This window comes from Mizuhopecten yessoensis, unplaced genomic scaffold, assembly GCF_002113885.1.
Source record: "Mizuhopecten yessoensis strain PY_sf001 unplaced genomic scaffold, ASM211388v2 scaffold11109, whole genome shotgun sequence".
NCBI classification, from domain to species: domain Eukaryota; kingdom Metazoa; phylum Mollusca; class Bivalvia; order Pectinida; family Pectinidae; genus Mizuhopecten; species Mizuhopecten yessoensis.
The window spans coordinates 459,211-479,086 of record NW_018408884.1 but is presented as its reverse complement, the minus strand read 5'-3'; the positions used below and the strand labels follow the sequence as shown (position 1 = coordinate 479,086).

The window sequence follows — 19,876 nt, the reverse complement described above, 5'->3', positions numbered from 1 at the left end:
AAACTCTCCGAATACATATTTAAAAACTATACGTTGGTGTCCCTAATCCTATCATTACCTCTTTTGCTGTTATCCATCTTTAACATCTTATATATATATATATATATACATATATGAATTTGTATTAGGTTATTACGTGACTCATTAATTTTGTATATATATTTTCTGTTACGGAAGGGACGTAAGTAAGTTGCAATAACTTTTGTCCAATCCATTTGTCTTTTGTTGCAATAAAATTGATTTAAACTAAAAAACGTGCATGAATCTTCGTTTAGAGATTATTATACTATGACGTCATAGACACGTCATACTCCATTAGACTTCATCGGTTATTTCCGGAAGGATGAAAAATAACCGGAAATCTTTTGAACTGATAGGCACAAAAAGTAAAAATGCGGATATTTTCTGAATATCCTTTATGTCATCAACCCAGTTCTGTTAACATTTCCGCCTGGAGACCTAAAAGACCCGACATTAAACCAATGCCAGGTCAACGTCAGTACGTGTGTGCATGTATTTGTCCATCGTCTAAAATGTCATCAGCTTTTGAAAACCAGTTGTTGAGAATATGAACGAAATAACTAAAATATTTTAAGTTTTTTTAGTCTTTACATAATGTTTTTATACATCACCACTCATAAAAGAAACAATTGATAATGTATCATGTTGAAATCAACAATGATTTTCCAGACCACCAATACTAGTTTAACGCCATTTTGAACCAACGTATTACTGTTAAACACCGAGTGCCGATTTATAACTAGTTACAGGCAGACACTGTTTAATTTTATTTGGCATCTTTACCTGTCAAACCTGGTTGACTGTAACAAAATTTGAAATTAAACCCGGTGTTCAGGATGGGACATAAATTGAGATTATATATCGATATAACGACATCCGATCTTTCGACAGGAAAAGTTAAATGATTCTTCAAAAACGGACGTACTGCCATATTTCCCAGAACGGACTTAAATAAAAAGTGAACGAACTTGCCCCGATCTCCCCTAATTGTTATGTAGGTCTTAAATTCTCATTAGAGATTGTGTTTTATTGTCATTCCTCGACTTGCCGACTTTACAAAAAGCTTATCTTATCTCATTCTGAAATCAGTATTTTCTCATTTAAAACGAATCAGTAAATATTTAAGGCTTTGCCTTTTCATATTGTTCTTGAGTATACAGAGTTGTATGATTATGTATCGCCTTCTTTATCAAAATTTAATTAATAATATAAAGGATATACGTAAACCAGAAATATTTTAATAACATACAGTCGTTTAGAATCCGGACATTGTACATATCCATCGGGGACATTCCTTCGTTCTATATTTATAATCTACCCTATACACTTCCTGTTTTGGTAACGGGTCGCAGGTGTAAACAAGTGTCCTGTCGAGAGAAGTCCAGTCGGTCCATTCTGTGTCGATATTGTTAGTTCACAAGGTGAGTGTAAGGAACTAAGGTGGTTTTGTTACGTACACATCTGTAAATTACACAAAACATGTTTGGTTATATCTGTATATTACAGATTTATATGTACTACACTGTCGACAAACCTTCGCTGTACTAGATATACACAAACCGAAAGTTGGTATAACATGTTTAAACACGACTATCTGTTTGTGCTGATAGTGTTTGTGGGGTCATATCGTAAAGTACCGTATACAATATGCTGTGTTTGTCAAGCGTGATCCGCCCCATTAATTTTCCACCGGGTACAATAAATATTCAGACCTTTATTACTGGCGATCAGTGCAGATAATTGCGACCTCTAGATCTGTGCTGTTTTAAATAATCTTCAACACTAAGACACAACTTTAAATCAATGAGTTTACGTTATGTTGGTTTAAATATAGCACAGTCATATAAATCACACACATGGTAATGTGTATAATATTCATCGACACATTAGATTATCAGAGACGATCGACTGGAAGTTCAAACTTTCTCGTTATAATGATAGACTATAAAATCATGGGAAGGAGAGGAGAGACGGGAATGTATTAGGGATGGGTGTTATACACAAGTCCCCACGTAGGCAATTCTTACATTATATAAATGAATGTGTAACGAAACGAAACATACAAACACCAACCGAATCCGTTACTTGCTAAGCGAGGTGATGAATTGAAATATGACCACGAAATCAGGAAACAACATACTTTGTTCTTAAAACAAGAGGCCCAGAGGGCCTGTATCGCTCACCTGGATACCTAAGCAATCATGGCAAACTATTCTCCAAATGAGATCAAGGGAATATGCCAGACCCCAAGGCCAATCCTTGTAGCATAGCTATATTAGATTTTTCATGCCCAGCAATTTTATGTATGGTTATGGGGTGGGGATCTCAACTGTTTCCAAGCTTTGACTCAGAAACTAGGTCCCTAGAGTTGTGGCCAGACCCCATGATCGATTCTAATATCGTGACTGCATTTGTCTCTTTTTGCCCAACAATTGCATATATAGTTTTGGGGTGGGGATATTAACCATTTCAAAGTTATGACCCAGGGGGTAAGTCTCCAAGGGTGGGGCAGTCCCCAAGGCCAACCTGGAAGCATATATGCAATCATCTCTTTATACTCAGCAATTGTATATGTACGGTTATAGGGTGGGGCTCTCAACTGTTTCCAAGCTGTGACTTAGAAACAAGGTCCCTAGGGGTTCGGTCAGACCCCAGGGTCTATTCTGATATCATGATTGAATTCGTCTCTTTATGCCCAGCATTTGTATATATAGTTTTGGGGTGGGGATCTCAACCATTTCCAAGTAATGCATTTTATTGACCCCACCCCTTAGCCCGGGGGGTCAGCCCCACCATTTGTACAATTTTGGATCCCTGCCTCCCATGAATGCTTCCGACCAAATATGATCAATATCCATGGCATAGTTCTGCAGAAGAAGTCATTTATAGCAATATAACCAAATTGCCCCCCTTTTGGCCCCGCCCCTCGGCCCCCTGGGGGGTCAGCCCAACCGTTTTTTACAATTTTGAATCTCCACCACCTAGAGATGCTTCAAGTCAAATAAGGTTGATATCCATCACTTAGTCCAAGAGAAGAAGTCACTTAAAGCAGTATAGCCAAATATCCTTTTTGGCCCTGCCCCTTAGCCCCCTGGGGAGTCAGCCCCACCATTTGTACAATTTTTAATCACCATCACCTAGGGATGCTTCCAGTTAAATATAGTTGATATCCACTTCTTAGTTCCAGAGGAGAAGTCGCTTAAAGCAGTATAGCCAAATACCTTTTTCGGCCCTGCCCCTCAGCCCCCTGGGGGGTCAGCCACACCATTTGTACAATTTTAAATCCCTGCCTCCCAGGAATGCTTTTGATCAAATATGATTGATATCCAGTGCACAGTTCTACAGAAGAAGTCGTTTGTAGCAATATAGCCAAATTGCCCCCTTTTGGCCCCGCCCCTAAGCCCCCTGGAGAGTCAGCCCCACCATTTGTACAATTTTTAATCACCACCACCTAGGGATGCTTCCAGTCAAATATGGTTGATATCCACTTCTCGGTTTCAGAGAAGAAGTCGCTTAAAGCAATATGGGCAAATTGACCCCTTTTGGCCCCGCCCCTCAGCCCCCTGGGGGGTCAGCCCCACCATTTGTACAATTTTGAATCCCCACCACCTAGGGATGCTCCAGTCAAATTTAGTTTAATTCCAACCAGTGGTTAAGAAGAAGAAGTCGTTTAAAAGAAATTGTTGACGGACGGACGGACGGACGGACGCCACGGTATGGCATAAGCTCACCTTGGTCCTTCCGACCAGGTGAGCTAAAAATGATGTTTTGTTCTGCCTTTTGGAGAAATAGAATATAGTCCTGAAACAAAAAACGTATACAGTCCTCACATAACAAGAGGCCAAGAGGGCCTGTACATTTGGTATCTTTAGTCCGAATTATTCTGACGTTTTAATCGACGACAAACCGATATAAAAAACGTCGATAAAACGTCAGAATAATTCGGACTAATGGGTATTTAGCAATCAAGGCAAATATTATGATTGAAAGTAGTATGGCAAATAAGATCCATAGAATAGGACCAATCCCATGACCTTATCCTGATATCATTACATATGTGTATCCAAATCTACCGAATCTGGTAGCATGATTGTGTTCGTCTCATTATGCCTAGCATTTGTTTATATAATATATGAGTAGTGAATCTCGTTATAACGCAGGGACTATAAAATTAAAGATATTTTAAGTTTTAAAAACTAACGGATAAGGCAACAGGCATAGCCTATATATGTTTCCTCCCATTCCGGGTACAACATGAAATACATGTACATATACGTATTATAGCACAGGGGTTAGGATATACAGGTGCTATCGATTGACAAGTTAAGAGTATTAATAATTTGAGGACTTGTGAGTCGAATTGTTAAATTAACTGAGGTTTGAAAAACTGTATCTGGATTGATAGAAGGTTAAGATATGAAGAGGTGTAACAATAACACACATCCACATTAACACTTCCACATTACTTTACGATATATGTATTGTTGATCGACACACGTACTCACTAATTACACATAACACATTCTTATACATAAACACCAACACTAGTTACAAACAGATATACAACCATTAGTGCCCTTTGATATACCTATAGTGATATAAACCATTATAGATAATATGTGTTATCAGTCTAACCCTAACTCACAACGTTAAACACACATAATATACCTACACACCACACATACACAGGTTTATACACCCACTGATACACCTCTCACACAACTCTTAATAGACAAACATAATAACACACAACTACAATTGATATTAGCCTCTTATATTCAAACACTACTGGCAGTGAAACTAATAGTTATATGACTGACACCCGACGTCTTCCTCGTTATCAGAATGACACCCAACCCCTCCTCATTATCAGAATAACACCCGAATCTTCCTCCTAATCAGAATGACACACCGTCCCTCTTTGTTATCAGAATGGCACCCGACCCCCTCCTCGTTATCGAAATGACACCTGAACCATTCCTCATTATCAGAATGACACCCGACATCCTCTCGTTATCAGAATGACGCCCGACCCCTCCTCGTTATCAGAATGTCACCCGACCCCTACTCGTTATACGACTGACACCCGACCTCTTCCTTGTTATCAGAAAGTATACCCGACCCCCTCGTCGTAATCAGAATGATACCCGCCCCCTCCTCGTTATCAGAATGGCCCATGATCCCTCTTCGTTATCGAAATGACACCTGACCCCTTCATAATTATCAGAATGACACCCGACCTCTTCTCGTTATCAGAATGACGCCCGACCCCTCCTCGTTATCAGAATGGCACCTGACCCCTACACGTTATATGGCACCCGACCTCTTCCTTGTTATCAGAAAGTACACCCGAACCCCTCCTCCTAATCAGAATGACACATGCCCCCTCCTCGTTATCAGAATGACACCTGACCCGTCCTCGTTATCGAAATAACACCTGAACCCTTCCCCATTATCAGAATGACACCCGACCTCCTCCTCGTAATCAGAATGACACGCTATCCCTCCTCGTTATCAGAATGATACTCGACCCTTCCTCGATTTTAGAATGATACCTGATCCCTCCAACAAACAGCCTCTTTTTGCTATCAGAATGGCACCCAAACCCCTTCTCATTATCGGAATGACACCTGACTCCCTCGTCGTTATCAGAATGACACTCTCCCCCTCTTCGATATCAGAACAAACCCGACTTCTTCTCGTTATCAGAATGACCCCGACCTCCACCTCGTAACCAGAATGACACTCGCTCTCTAATCGTTATCAGAATGACACCCGACCCCTCCTCGTTATCAGAATGATACCCGACCCTTCGTCGTTATTAGAATGACACCCGACCCCTCCTTGCTATCGGAATGACTACCGACCGCTTACTCGTTATTAGAATGACACCGACCCCTCTTCGTTATCAGAATGACACCGACCCCTCTTCGTTATCAGAATGACACCGACCCCTCTTCGTTATCAGAATGACACCGACCCCTCCTCGCTATCAAAATGACACTCGACCCCTTCTCGTAATCAGAATGACACCCGACCACCTCCTCGTTATCAAAATGACACCCGACCCATCGTTATCAGAGTGACCCCTGACCCTCTCCTCGTTATCAGAATGAAACACGACCATACCGTTCTGACTAATAACCTTTTTCATCCTTGAAACAAATGAGATGGTGAAGCTGACATTTATACCATATTGATAGAACTTTAAAGCATAATATTTAAGGCGAGACATTAAAGCTTTGATAAAGGATTAAGTATAATAAGCAAGCTATTGAATTTGTGAATTTCACACATGAAATTATTTTGTTACTCTTTCCTTTTTAGGCCAGTGTTAATCTGCCCTAGCTGTTACTATGGCTGAAGGCAGCCCTTCTCCAGAACTGGACTTACACTTCCTGGAGTGTCCAATATGTCTGGAGCGACTTCGACAACCCAAGTCCTTACCCTGCCTCCACTGCTTCTGTCAGGAATGCCTCAGGACCTACATCACCAAGGAACTGTCTGGAAAAATGGCGTCGGCAACATCATTCCCCTGTCCCGTCTGTAGGAGAATAACCCAGACCGTCAATCAAGCGGAAGCTAAAGACAAATGGGCAGAACAGTTCCCGACTAATGCTGTGATCGAGGACCTTATCAAGCTTAAGGAACATTCGTCTGAACCACTGTACTGTAAGCCTTGCCAGACAAAAGGTGACCTGACCAATCCAGCGAAGTTCTGGTGTAAAATAATGAACCTGAATTTTTGCGAAACGTGTAAGGTACAACATCATGATGTCTTACATAATGAATGTGATATCTTAGATATTACTAGGTACGATAGCAGGAAAACTAAAAAGAAACAGTCAGTCCCTAAATGTGACAAACACGACGAGAAATTGATTTGGTACTGTGAAGACCACAAACGTCTTGGATGCAACATATGCATGATCAAAGACCACAGACGTTGTGATGAGGTGACAACGGCGATGGAATATTTACAGAAGTTAAAAGCCGGTTCACAACTAGAAGAGATGGAGATGGCACTGAAGAAAGGAGTACAGGCCATGACGTCATTGGTAAAGGATTTTGACGAGCAGCTGAAAACCATGGTCCAAAAACAGGAAATCGCACTGCAAAGCATCAAAGAGCTTCGCCAAAGTGTCGAAGAACAGCTGAACAAACTTCAGAAGGACGTCACAGATAAGTTAATTACTTTGTTTAAAGAGGAGAAGGGTAATTTGGAGGCCTCGTCTCGACAGTGTGAACGTCTGATGAACAATATGGTTAATACCATGAAGTCGTCCGTTACCGCCGCAGAGGAAAACGACACTTTTGATGCGATAGTGTTGTATCAGAGAGGACAGGCAGAAGTGGAGTCGTGTAAGGCCCTGGTCATGGAGATGAACAAGTCCTTCACGTCCGTCAGCATTAACCATCATGTTGTTCCCAGACTGGTAACCCTTGGCGATGAGGCGATGGGGAAGATCGTAATCGAGAGACAACGCCGATGTTTTCCTGGTGATCTTGATTACCTGCCCGTACCGTTGTTAGAGCGTCGTGTGAAAGAAACAGGGAAGTTTAACGTAAAGACTCCGTCAGATAAAAGTAATTGTGCGATACGTGGGGTTGTGCACCTTCCAAATGAACAGATAGTTCTTAGTGATCACAACAACAAGAAGCTGAAGTAATTTACAGACAAAGGACAGTACCTTAACGAGTTGACCATTCGTGGATATCCCGGGGACCTGTGTCTGGTGAACAACAACACCGTGGCGGTCGCTGTCTACAATCCTGGTGGTGTCCGTGTCGTGAAAATCAAGGATTTAAAACTCTCCCTGTCGTCCGAGATCAACATGCCTAATGGTAAACACTGTTATGGTATAACACATACAGACGGGAGGTTTGTCGTGAGTATATATGGAGGAGAGGTATACAGTGTGACAGACGACGGAGCGACTGAGTTTTTACATAAGTATAACAACAGCTGTTATTGCCTTACACAAGATCCAGTAAAGGGAGACACAATCGTCAGTGTCTTCAACAGCATCACGGGGGACGTCGCGGTGTCCAGACTGTCGGCTGACAAACGTCACACGGATGTGATGAAGGTCGATGTCGTGAGTGATGCTAGGGGAATAGACGTGGACAGGGAGGGTAACATCTATGTGTGTGGTAGGGAATCACACAACGTCGTACAGATGTCTGGGGACGGGACACACCTCAGGGAACTGCTGACGTCATCAGATGGAATGAAATCTCCCTGGGCAATAGCTGTTCGTGGTGACACGTTTGTGGTCACCTGTTGTAATCGTACAGACCAGGATAATTATATCCGAGTCTTTCAACTCCACTAAACATAGTACAGATGTACACATGATTGCGTTGATTACGTGACGTGTATATGTACTATCATATTCACACAAACAATTAATACAAATAGTAAAACATCGCAGTCGCTTTGGTTGTGTGCGATATATAGTATGAACTATACATTTCCTTTCTTTCATACCGGATATTCCGTTGATTTTTAACACATGAGAAAATACGACAGTGAAGGAGATACTTGTTGTTAAAAACTTTACATGAGAGAGTGACATTATGAAATCTTATGCATTGTTTTTTCATTTTTGTTTTTGTTTCTGTGGTTCTGCCCGAATACCATTATGGTGTAGGAGTTTTACTGAAAATTGTAAAATCGTTATTATATTTACCTGCCTGGCAGATTAACAATATAAATATAAAGTGTCTGTTGTTAATTCTGATCTTGTGAAAAAGACAGGATACTGTTTTGTCTATAATTTTGCCAGTCCTAATGGAACGTGGATATTTTGTCATATACGTTTGTGCTCATGGATACATTCTGAGCTTCTTGATGAACATTCAAAAGTGTTTTTTTTTCTCTCAATAAATTACTTTTTATTTACGTGATATTTTGGTATTTCATTATTTTAGTAGTTCAACTATTTTGTTTCGGATATGTCTTCGTTTGTTCTTCAAGCTAATCTTTTGAGCCCGCGATTTTGTACTTCACATTCAATTAGTTATTAAGTAAGCGAGTTTGTCGTGAATTGGTCGAGGCTGCAAGTTTGTCCACTTACAAGTCCTCAGGTTTGGCGTGGCGTGTATAGCAAATTCAGCTAGCTATTCAGTCTGAGTTTGTCACGCAATGCTCATTTACCTAAATATTTAGTCCAAGACTTTGTCGAGCATATCCCGTTCAGCTAATTACTGAGCCAATAATTAAGTCAATTTTGTCACGGCATATTCCAGGGGTGCTGAGGATTATGTGACTGGGTTGGGTATCCTGCTGGGTGTATTCGGCCGTATGTTTCAGTGAGGTAGCACTATAAAGTCGGAATCAGGAAACAAGGAGACAAACACGAATATCGCATCCTCCCAAAACACACACGCATACACTACACGCATGCATCTTGCACATAGGGACCATAGATGTTGATAGGACGTTAAACAATACTAAACCAAACCAATATAAGTGGGCGTAACTCTTTGGCGGAGTACTGTGCTTGGTGCCTTCGGCGTTGTAGCACTCTAAAGTCAGCATCACATCAGCCACGAAATTCCCCTGAGATGTGTGGACATTCGGGGCCGTGTTTCAAAGTTCACCTTTGATCCTCAGAAAGTGTTTTTTTCTGTTTGTAACTCTTTGAACCGGAGCATTAGGAATCGGTAGAGTTTATTGGTAAAACGTCGGGTTATAACGGACCATAATTGATTGGCAATGTTATTGATGTATTTACGAACATAACCAATATAGAAATACATGTATAAACTTTGTGCGTGTGTGTGTGTGTGTGTGTGTGGGGGGGGTCTTAATGTGAGAGGAAGACGGAGTACCCAGAGAAAACTCACTTGGTCGGGTAGGTGAATTTTTCATGCCCGATCGGTGAATCGAACCCCGGTCGCCTTGGTGAAAGGCAGGTTCGATACCGTTTTCTGCGCCACCCGTTTAGTTTGGTTAAATTTTGTTTAACGTCCTATTTACAGCTAAGGTCATTTAAGGACGTGCTGCGCCATCCGACCACTAAACAGTACAATATTCCACGCATAAATATCCATGATCATAATACTGACACGTCGCTAGCGACGAGGGCACGTTCACTATGGTAGGTATGTATATATGTATATCCTCGGACATAAACTCGTTTTACGCCGTTAGGGCACGTTCACTATGCTAGGTATGTATATCCTCGTTTTACGCCGATCACAACTTGACTTTCTGCCTTTTCATAAGACACTGTGTAAGAGTGTGTTTCCTTTTCGCCTCTGAAAGCGCCATCTTTTTTCGGACAGTTCGAGGTTTAAAATTGTTTTGAATAAAACTAATATAATTATAGTGGATTAGTAGTTCTTGATAAATAATTTCTTTGTGAAATATACTAAAAGTCGTGAGCGCGACAAAAAATGGCGACATAAAATCACAGTTTGGCGGCACACAATTTTCATAGCAAAACCAATTGGCGGCACAGAATTTCCCCTTAATGTGAGCCCTGTTTATGAAGTATTTTGTAATGATTGGCTGTACATTCTTTAGACTAAAGTCATAACTACTACATTTTTCTCTCACTAGCTTGTCTCTCTCGTCTGACCACATCGATGTCAAATTTTCAACATCACCGTCAACATTAAGTTGTTTCCAAACTTGCTTTATGTTAAATACTACTTAACTCTTCCAACAGTTCTTTTGATCTCTCCTATGACAGCTTGACTGGTTTGTTTCAATACACTTGTATTTCTCGAGTTATCTCCCTTTGTTCATGCGAAGCCAGTTGCTGGGACTTCGCTGTCTATCAAAATGTAATTAAATATATTTTCTAACTGTCATTTTTAGTTTTTCATTGATTTGCGTTTACAGTCTATTAATTGCCAGACCGGAGAAAATTTTTTTATAACGTTGTACACAAATCTAAAACCTCGTCTGAAACCTTGTCTTCTGATATTGGATACAAAATGTGTCAGATTAATCCCGAATTTAGAGCGAATGATATGGTACTCCTGACGACAAGTGTACAAACAGTATATATGTATAAAGTAGTATATACGTCTATGACATGGCCAGGTGCGTAGCTGCCTATACGCTGGTACGCAGGTGAATCGATTTAACTGAAAAGCAAAACAAAACAAAAACACCGCGTGTTGCACCCCCTTGTCCCCCTACCAAGGCCAGTGGTACATTATAATGTTCAAGTAGATTGTTTCTAATCATATATTTTTGTTTTCATTTATTATTAATATGGACCGTCCGTATCAATCATAAAAAAGGAAAGAATTAAAAACAATCTTCTTGCAAATTTTAGTCTGATAAAATAGCGTTGTTATGCTTCACATTGACACATCACGAAGGTTAATGTAAATCAAAAACTATTTAGTGACAAAAATTTACATTTTTCATATAAGTCAGTCTTAAAGGAGTTAAAAGTCCATGGGAGACTGCTTCTAGGGCCTATATATTATGTCCAGCTTTGAGGGGTAACTCCCCCTCCCATTCCCTCCCCTCCTCCGGCACTACGCGCCTCGGACGCTCGACCGTCTGTTAGCATACACTCCGAAAATAATTTGCTACGCCACTGAAGGCCCTGCCCTGGACCCACTCCTAACTGATTTCTCTCCGAAAAAGGGCTAGCTACGCCCCTTAATTGGCGTCATCTGTGAGTGCAAATAGGCCTGTCGAAAGCAATGATGACCTAGGGTTCGCAAAAGCTAAAGATATGTACTTGCCACAAAAGGATGATGCAGGACTATCATAAAACAACTTTTATCTTCATCTATTGCTAGTCGTCGATTTAAATCTTTATTCTGGACTGCCTAGCAATTGTTCGATGGACTCTCAAGCCGATCGCCACGCTCCGTCTCTGCTAAATTGACACGTCAAAGCACGTGCGCGAAGGAATTTAAACACTACATTGATCGAGCAAAATGAAAATAATTACGTCATTCCTAAAAAATATATACATGTCTTCTTGTTGAAAGCTAGAAACACATTTTCGGCTACATAACTTATCCCCTTCAGTTTTAAAATGAAATTATAATGATTTGACTAAATAATTAATTGGTTTAACGATATATAGACGTAAAACCGAAGTACGTTCTTCTAATAAATCGTGTCGAGGTTTATTCAAAACCACGCACTCTAGTAATTAGTCTTTACATCGGTAAACCAATTTATTATTTAGTCCAAAATTTAAATAAACATGATTATTTTGGGAGTATACGTCATATACCGAGAAATTGAGTTAAAAGATGACAACATATGGCTGACATCAGAGACCTTCGATATGAGGTTATTTTACAGTCTAATAAGTAAATGACATAAGTACATGTACATACACTGTCGCTAAGTGACGCTGATCTCACCAACTGTTAATATACAGTATAAAAGTGTTGAAGTTCATTTAAATAGACATTATTGATGATGTCATGAGTCTAAGGTCATGGCGCATGCTCTTTGTCGGCGTTACGTCAGCACATCATCACAGTTCTAAAGTTAGTAAAACACTTCAAATTATTGAGAGCATACTAACAATTCATACAACATTTCATTAAATGTTTCGTCGACACACTTTGCTATGCATATATAATGTATTCATCCAGCCTTTGTGAGGTAAGCTATCAAGAACATCAGACACCCAGACTTCTGTTCTGACATGAGAAAACTTTTTAAACACAACACTGCCATGAATAATTGCTATCTTCAATGAAAATAGTTGATGTCGCGATGTATGAACTCGTCAACTTTATGCGTTGAATCTAATTAAACTGAATTACGGTTCGCAATAAGTAAGAACGCCGTTAATATTTTTGTACACCCCTCCATTAACCCACTCTCCTCCACTAACCCCCTCCATTAACATGTATACAATGATGTGTGGGCATGTAGAGACGAACATAGCGGTGCTACTAGCATCAACTCCTGTGCCCAGCCCCTTCCCTGATGATTTACTAAGTCTCTGGGTCATAACAACAAACAGTCGCGGTCCCCACTCTATCACCATATACATGAAGAAATTACCTTCCTAAAGCTACCGTGATCGTCCCGATTCCTGCAGAAGACTTACTACTTGGGAAACATTGTTTTTTTGATATATTGACCGCTATCGATAATAAGGGTTAAGGTTTACGGCTTATCTTGATTTTACTCTATCAGTGTGCGAGCTTTCTAAATCGGCAAGAAGAGTTTTTTTAGTGCGATAATCACTAAATCCCAATTTTCGAAAGGGGTGTCGCTTACATTCTTCGAACAACTATTCCCGTCGCTTGTGGAACCTGTTCTTTTCAACGAGTCTGCAATAGGTAACAAAACAATTATCGTTTCGTTCAGACTGCCCAAAACTATGCCTACAGATTCTTTCTGGGAACAGTAAAACTGGCTCAAACATCTCTGCACAAGGCGACCTCGGTTGGAGCTCCTGTGACGTTTACCAAAAGGTTGAAGCATGTAGACTGTGGTTGAATTTTAAATTCATTGACGTTAATAGATAACCTTAAAACGCCACAACTGCTCTCTTACTGTCAATCATTTCATTTTATTTTTTCCAAAAGTTTACAACTTATAAGTACATGATAATACTACAACCATACATATTCAATACATGCTTACCAGGGCGGCAGTTTGTATGTGTAAAAAAATAAGTGGCATGTATTTTAAATGAATGATGTACTAGTTATAAAATAAGTAACATGTATTTGAATGAATGTACATCATCAGTGATATACTAGTTAAAGAAAAAAAAATGAAATTAATGTATTGAAGGAGAACGCATTGTTGTAAGTTCATACATTTAAATTTGTTTTCAGATTATCTCTCAACAAAAATGATCTGTGCAGAAACTTTCCAAATTTGCACAATTCAGATGTATTGCTAGAGTTCAAAAGACAGATGAATTTAAACATGTATCTGAAAAGATGGACATTTAAGCACAAAGTGGTATTCGTCCTCTATATTCAAATTGAATAAATTACAGATTCTTAGGTTCCTTGGTACATTTCTATATCTACCTTGCTCAATTTCTAACTGGTGACTGGACATTCTGAGTTTCGTAATGATTTTTTTGTACTTGAATTGGATAGGTTTCCCGAGATAAATTTTCATATCAAAACTTTGTGCATATATTAGGTGTCTATACATACAACATTTGGTCGATTCAGCTATATGAATCCTTATTTCTTGTACACAACAATCAAAAAGTCTTTGTTTAATAATATCCAAAACACTTTTTACATTTATTGTCACCTGTGTGTCCCAGATATAACCCAGTCCCGTAGTATACAGTTCATTTTAAATATATCTCAACCAGTTATATTTATCACTAACATTTAACCTTTCCATAAGATCATTATATATTGCAGTCATAATACAATTCTGACTATGTACTAATTTCAACCAAAATTTGAACACTCTCTGCTTTCTTATTGTAATCAGAGGATATACTCCTAATTCCCCATAGATCATGTTATTAGCTGTACTTAGCTTCACCCCTAACACTTGCTTTAAAAATGCATTTGTACTTTTTCAATATCCTTGGCACAATAAAATCCCCAGATCTCGCTTGCATAATTGAGAATTGGGCTCACATAAGTTCTGAATAATGATAACATAGTATGTACATTAAAATCAAACTTCCGTGTCTTTGAGTTTAGTGCAAACATTGCTTTTCGACCTTGCTCAGACAGCTTATGCTGCGTCTTAGTAAATTTTCCGTTATAATTTAATAATAATCCTAGATAATTAAATTCGGCAACAACTTCTATATTTTCACCATCATATAACCAATGCTCATTATCTCGAGCCTTCCCAGCCTTTCGAAAAACAACAATTTTAGTTTTCTGAGTATTAACAGTTAGCTTCCATTTTTCAGAGAACAATAGTAATGTGTCAAGTGACTTTTGAAGTCCCTCCACTGATTATGATATCAGCGCCATGTCATCGGCATAGATAAGTAGAAAAAGGCTTAACGTTTTAACTCGTATGGCATGTTACCTTCTTGTATAAACTCCATCTCACAATCGTTCACATAATTATATTGAAAACATAATCGGTGATAAACATTCACCTTGAATTAATCCAATCTCATTAGTGAAAATTCAGAATAAAATCCATCTAACTTGACACATGATTTTGCACATTTATACATTGCAAAAATAATTGATAACAGATTACCTCTAATGCCACATTTTGACAGTTTGAGCCATAAATTAGATCGATTTACAGTTTCGAAAGCTTTCTTGTAGTCGACGAAGCAGCAATATAATCTTTTATTTTGTGTGAATGTCTTATTAATTAAAGAATGTAAAGCAAAAATTGCGTCTGAAGTTCCATAACCAGATCTAAATCCAAATTGTGCATCAGAAATAATTTCATTTGTGTCAGCCCATGAAAGCGATCGATTGTTCACTGTACCAGTAAAAAGTTTCCCAAGACAGCTTAATAGACTTATACCCCGATAGTTATTGAGGTCATTAATATCACCTTTTTTTAAATAAAGACACGATAGCTGCCTCTGCCCATCGTGTAGGAAAATGTCCCTGATCTAAGATTTTGTTAAACATTGATTTAATAACGGGTAACAAAGTATGTTTACACTCAATGATAAGTTCGTTTGTAATGCCATCTGTTCCATGTCCTTTATTTCTTTTTAAGTTTCTGATCACAGTAAGGATATCTTCTTCTATAAATTCATTATCGAGTTCAGGGTATATAACATCTTAATCTGGGTGTTGTTGACCGTCACTGTTCAAGTTATCTCCATCACTAGAAGACACAGGATTTTTGAAGTTGCTCCGAAAATCGTCAATATTAAAGTTCGTAGTTTTAGCCGACTTGCGTTTACGATTTGAAGTATACTCTTGGATTACGTTTCCTCATATTATCAAACATATCGCCTTTCATCTCGCTCATATTCACGCTTAAGGCGTCTTTCCAATGTCTTATATGCCCTCTTTGCATTATGTAAATTCCTGTGTGTTTCAAAATTTGTATCACTGTTGAATATTCTAAGGAATGATAAATAAGTTCTGTTTTTTCGTTTACACTTATCATTGAACCATGGCTTGTCTTCCTGTTTATCCACTGTGTGTTTACCTATGTGATTCACATTTCTCACCGATATTGGTTTATTTTACATATAAAAGGAATGTCATCAATAATATTACATATACGTTGCACTGTGTTGTCCGTTTCCTCCTGGGTACTAAACGTGCTGTCGCGTGCTAGCGTTTCGAGTTCTACTATTCTTTCATTATTAACTACCTCAATAATGTCGTCATTGTGTTCCTCTGACCATCTGGTTGACACACATTCTCTCCCGTGTGGCATATGTGTACTGGTGCGCTCACCACTGACAGCATCTAATGATATGCAAATTTCAAAGTGCTTGGGGGCGTGGTCCGAGTGTGTATTGAAACTACTCACAATCAAGTTTGAAATGGATTCAAAGTTATCACTTGTTGTCAATACGTAGTCGATGACCGACATACCGCGCGATCCATTAAATGTATAATCGCTGTTCATATGTGGATGATGTCGTCCGTTCAGTATACGGAGTCCAGTTGTTCTGCAGAAGTTCACATATGATTTCCAAATGTATTCACCGTACTATCTGGGTTCACACGCGGCGGTATATACATATCTCCTGTGTAGTTCACAATACCTGATACCTGTGCTGATGAATGGAATCCTCTTGGACACAATCTGTCGGTTTCCCGTCCTGCTGTTGAAGTCGCCAGCTATGATCACTTTGCCTTGTGATGAGAAACATTGCATATCACGCTCCAACTCCTCGAATAAATCAATTTCATATGATTTGTAATTATTTGCCTTATGGGGTGGTATATTTACAAAACACAGATACACATCTTCAGCATCTTGTTGGGTGATCTTTATCCAAACTAACGAATCCTCGGTTACCTTTCACACTTTTACGTATTCACTGAGATTTTCTTTATACATGAGAATCATCCCACCACCTTGCTTACACTTTGTTTTCGATCGAATAAGGCACTTTGAACAGAAACCTTTTAAATCTGGAGTAAACTCATTACTAATCCAGCACTCACTAAGGCACACAATATCGTAAGTGTTGATATAATTTAAAATACCTTTGTTTTCTAATTTGGTCTCGGGGCCACCATTGATGTTCCACGAGAGATTTTTTAGCTTGCGCGCATGCCCGGTGGGGTTGTTATGCTTGAATTTTGTCCTAGCGTTGGGTCTCTGACGTTGTCGCAGTTTGAGGTATAGAGTTGTCAAAATGCCGACAATATTAACCTGGTTTGTTTAACAACAATTATAAAACAATCTTTATTTATTTATCACTATATTATTTTATGTTATATATTGTATTGTGTTGTGTAGTATAGTGTTGTAATGTAATACAATGCAATTTATTATATCATAGTGTATCGTATGATGTTGTGTGGTATTTTATAGTGTTGTATTGTATTATATTGTATTGTAAAATTTTGTAATGTTATACAATATAATGTAACCTATTGTATCCTAGGGTGTTGTATTGTATTGTATTTATTGTGTGAGGTTGTATTTTAAGTATTGTAATGTAATATTTATATATTGACAGCATATACTTCTTGCACTGATTTGTTACCGATGTAACGTGTTAAACCAGGGATGTGTAGTGGAGGGATACGCAACTTCCTCTTTGCCTTAGTAAATATGTTCCGAGTGAGGTTTGCTTATCTCCCTTGATCGGTGTTCTATGATATGAGCGCCCCCTAGCGGACAAGTTTTGGTTCATCAGAGCGTGGTTGAAGCGTGAAATTGGTGTGTAAACAAACCAATAATACTGAGTATTACTACATTTTTTGTTTATCTTGTTGTTGTTGGTTGTTTATATTACATCTGGTGGAAGTAGAAGATGGTGTCACAGGACCCGATGTATTGATTTATTGCCATATCTTTTCATTTTCTGTGACTGTGTTCAACGTCAACCGGATGTTGTTTTTTGAGATTCGAGATTTTGTTTTGCTAACCCAACAAAGTTGTGTTTCTAATTCCTCCTCAACGGAATGGTTTAGAATGAAGTATATCCATGGAAAGCTTAATTAATTTTATTTTGTATGGGGGTAATCTTATGGCGGCGAGTTATTATTAATTTGTGTTATTTTTGTTTCAAATAGAGCTAATGTTCGTATCACTTTGCGTCGGAAATGGAGTCATTGTCAGTGAAACCATGTTGTCATCTCTCTGTTTAGATCAAATTTTCTTCCAATAAATTCCACAATTTTTCAAACAACGGATATCAATAAAAAGATGAGTAATTTTTGCATTGTGTAGACTCGAGTTTATTTGTCCTCCGTCAGTATTTTTGTTTTTTATTGGTCAGGAACTGCCCGCTATGTTACGAAGTTTTTAGTAAACATTTGAAAATTTTGGGTGGAAAAAATCTCATTACCACCCATTTTGTGTTTCAAATTTCTTCCAAAGTATTTAATCAAGCTTTTTAAAATTAACGGCAATGTAAAGCTAAATAAATTTTATTTTGTAAGGGAGTAGTCTTATGGCGGTAAGGTTATTATTAATTTGTGTTATTTTTGTTTCAAAAACAGCTAATGTTTGTATCACGTCGGAAATGGCGTCATTTTCAGTGAAACCATGTTGTCATCTCGCTGTTTAGTTCAAATTTTCTTCCAATAAGCCTATATTCCACCATTTTTCACACGTGGGATATCAATAAATTAAAAAGATGACTAACTTTTGCAGGTGTTATTTTTGGTATGTCAGTGTTTTTGTTTTTATTGGTTGGAAACTGACCACTACAGTACTTATTTGACTGCCGGATCTGCGCGATTACAGGGGTGTACAATTTAATATATTGAGTACTAGTCCACTACACATCCCTGTCAAAATCGTCGTCTGAAATGTCCGACTCATTATATTCTGTAAACTCTCCAAGCAAGTGTTCTTAATCTATGTCATCATCCCAAGACAGAAACTCAGACGTTGACATGATGTGGGATTCATGAGGAGACAATTTTAAAAGCGCTGAAGTATCCGATCGTGAAATGCTATGAACCGACTCCCTCAGAGTCCAAACCAAAATATAGCAAAAACTCAAGATACAGATGATAATATCTCCCGACACAACTACTGTACAGCTAGACATGGTGGCAACGATAACATTTCTCCTGTAATAAAATGAAGACCTACTAATACCACGGACCAGAGACGTATCATACAGGAAAGGATTATTTAATGCAGCGAACCGTATATCCAATATGGCGCAGGTGAAGCGTAACTCGCGATATGACATCCGGTTACCAGTGACCAATGGTAAGAGCAAGTTGCCAATCTCTGTATTATACGTCTCTGCACGGACTAATCTAATTCCGTGCTAATACATAGCCCAGTAAACTTGAATAACCGCAATCAAAACACTTCGATTCAGCGATGTGTTGACATGACACCGGAAGCAAGTGCGAGTATAACCTGACACTAGCGCGCAAGCGCAGACCGGCCAGAGTAGGCCTTCGATGACTTCACGGTCCAGCGAACAAACACAAAAGCGACGATAAGTGTTCGACACTGGACTCGGAGTTGCAAATCCCTCCACTACACATCCCTGGTTACACATATTTGAAGTTTAAAATAAAATTCCAATGTAAACTGTTTGGGTTCTGGTTGATTTCGTCTTCGTTTCATGGGTTTTAAACTCGAAAATTTGACTGACAAACTAGAGAAAATTTCGAGATACTAACTTGATTTTGACTTCCAAATTTCATCTTTGATTATCAGTTGTTGTGTGGATGTTATTAAAATAGTTTTATGCTATTATTGTTTTAAAGGGGCTGGTCGGGGAAAAATACAAAATAAATGGGTCTAAATGCGTTCTCTGGCCTTCCA

At 38.7% G+C, this 19,876-nt stretch overlaps 1 protein-coding gene across 1 annotated transcript; it reads left to right on the top strand.

Moving 5' to 3' along the window:
• Nucleotides 1-1,359: 1,359 nt before the first annotated feature.
• Nucleotides 1,360-7,710, top strand: LOC110465980 (E3 ubiquitin-protein ligase TRIM56-like). The gene is made up of 2 exons (XM_021522203.1): nt 1,360-1,442; nt 6,349-7,710. The coding sequence occupies exon 2, from the start codon at nt 6,378-6,380 to the stop codon at nt 7,689-7,691; it is 1,314 nt and encodes a 437-aa protein (XP_021377878.1). The 5' UTR covers nt 1,360-1,442; nt 6,349-6,377; the 3' UTR covers nt 7,692-7,710.
• Nucleotides 7,711-19,876: the final 12,166 nt, after the last annotated feature.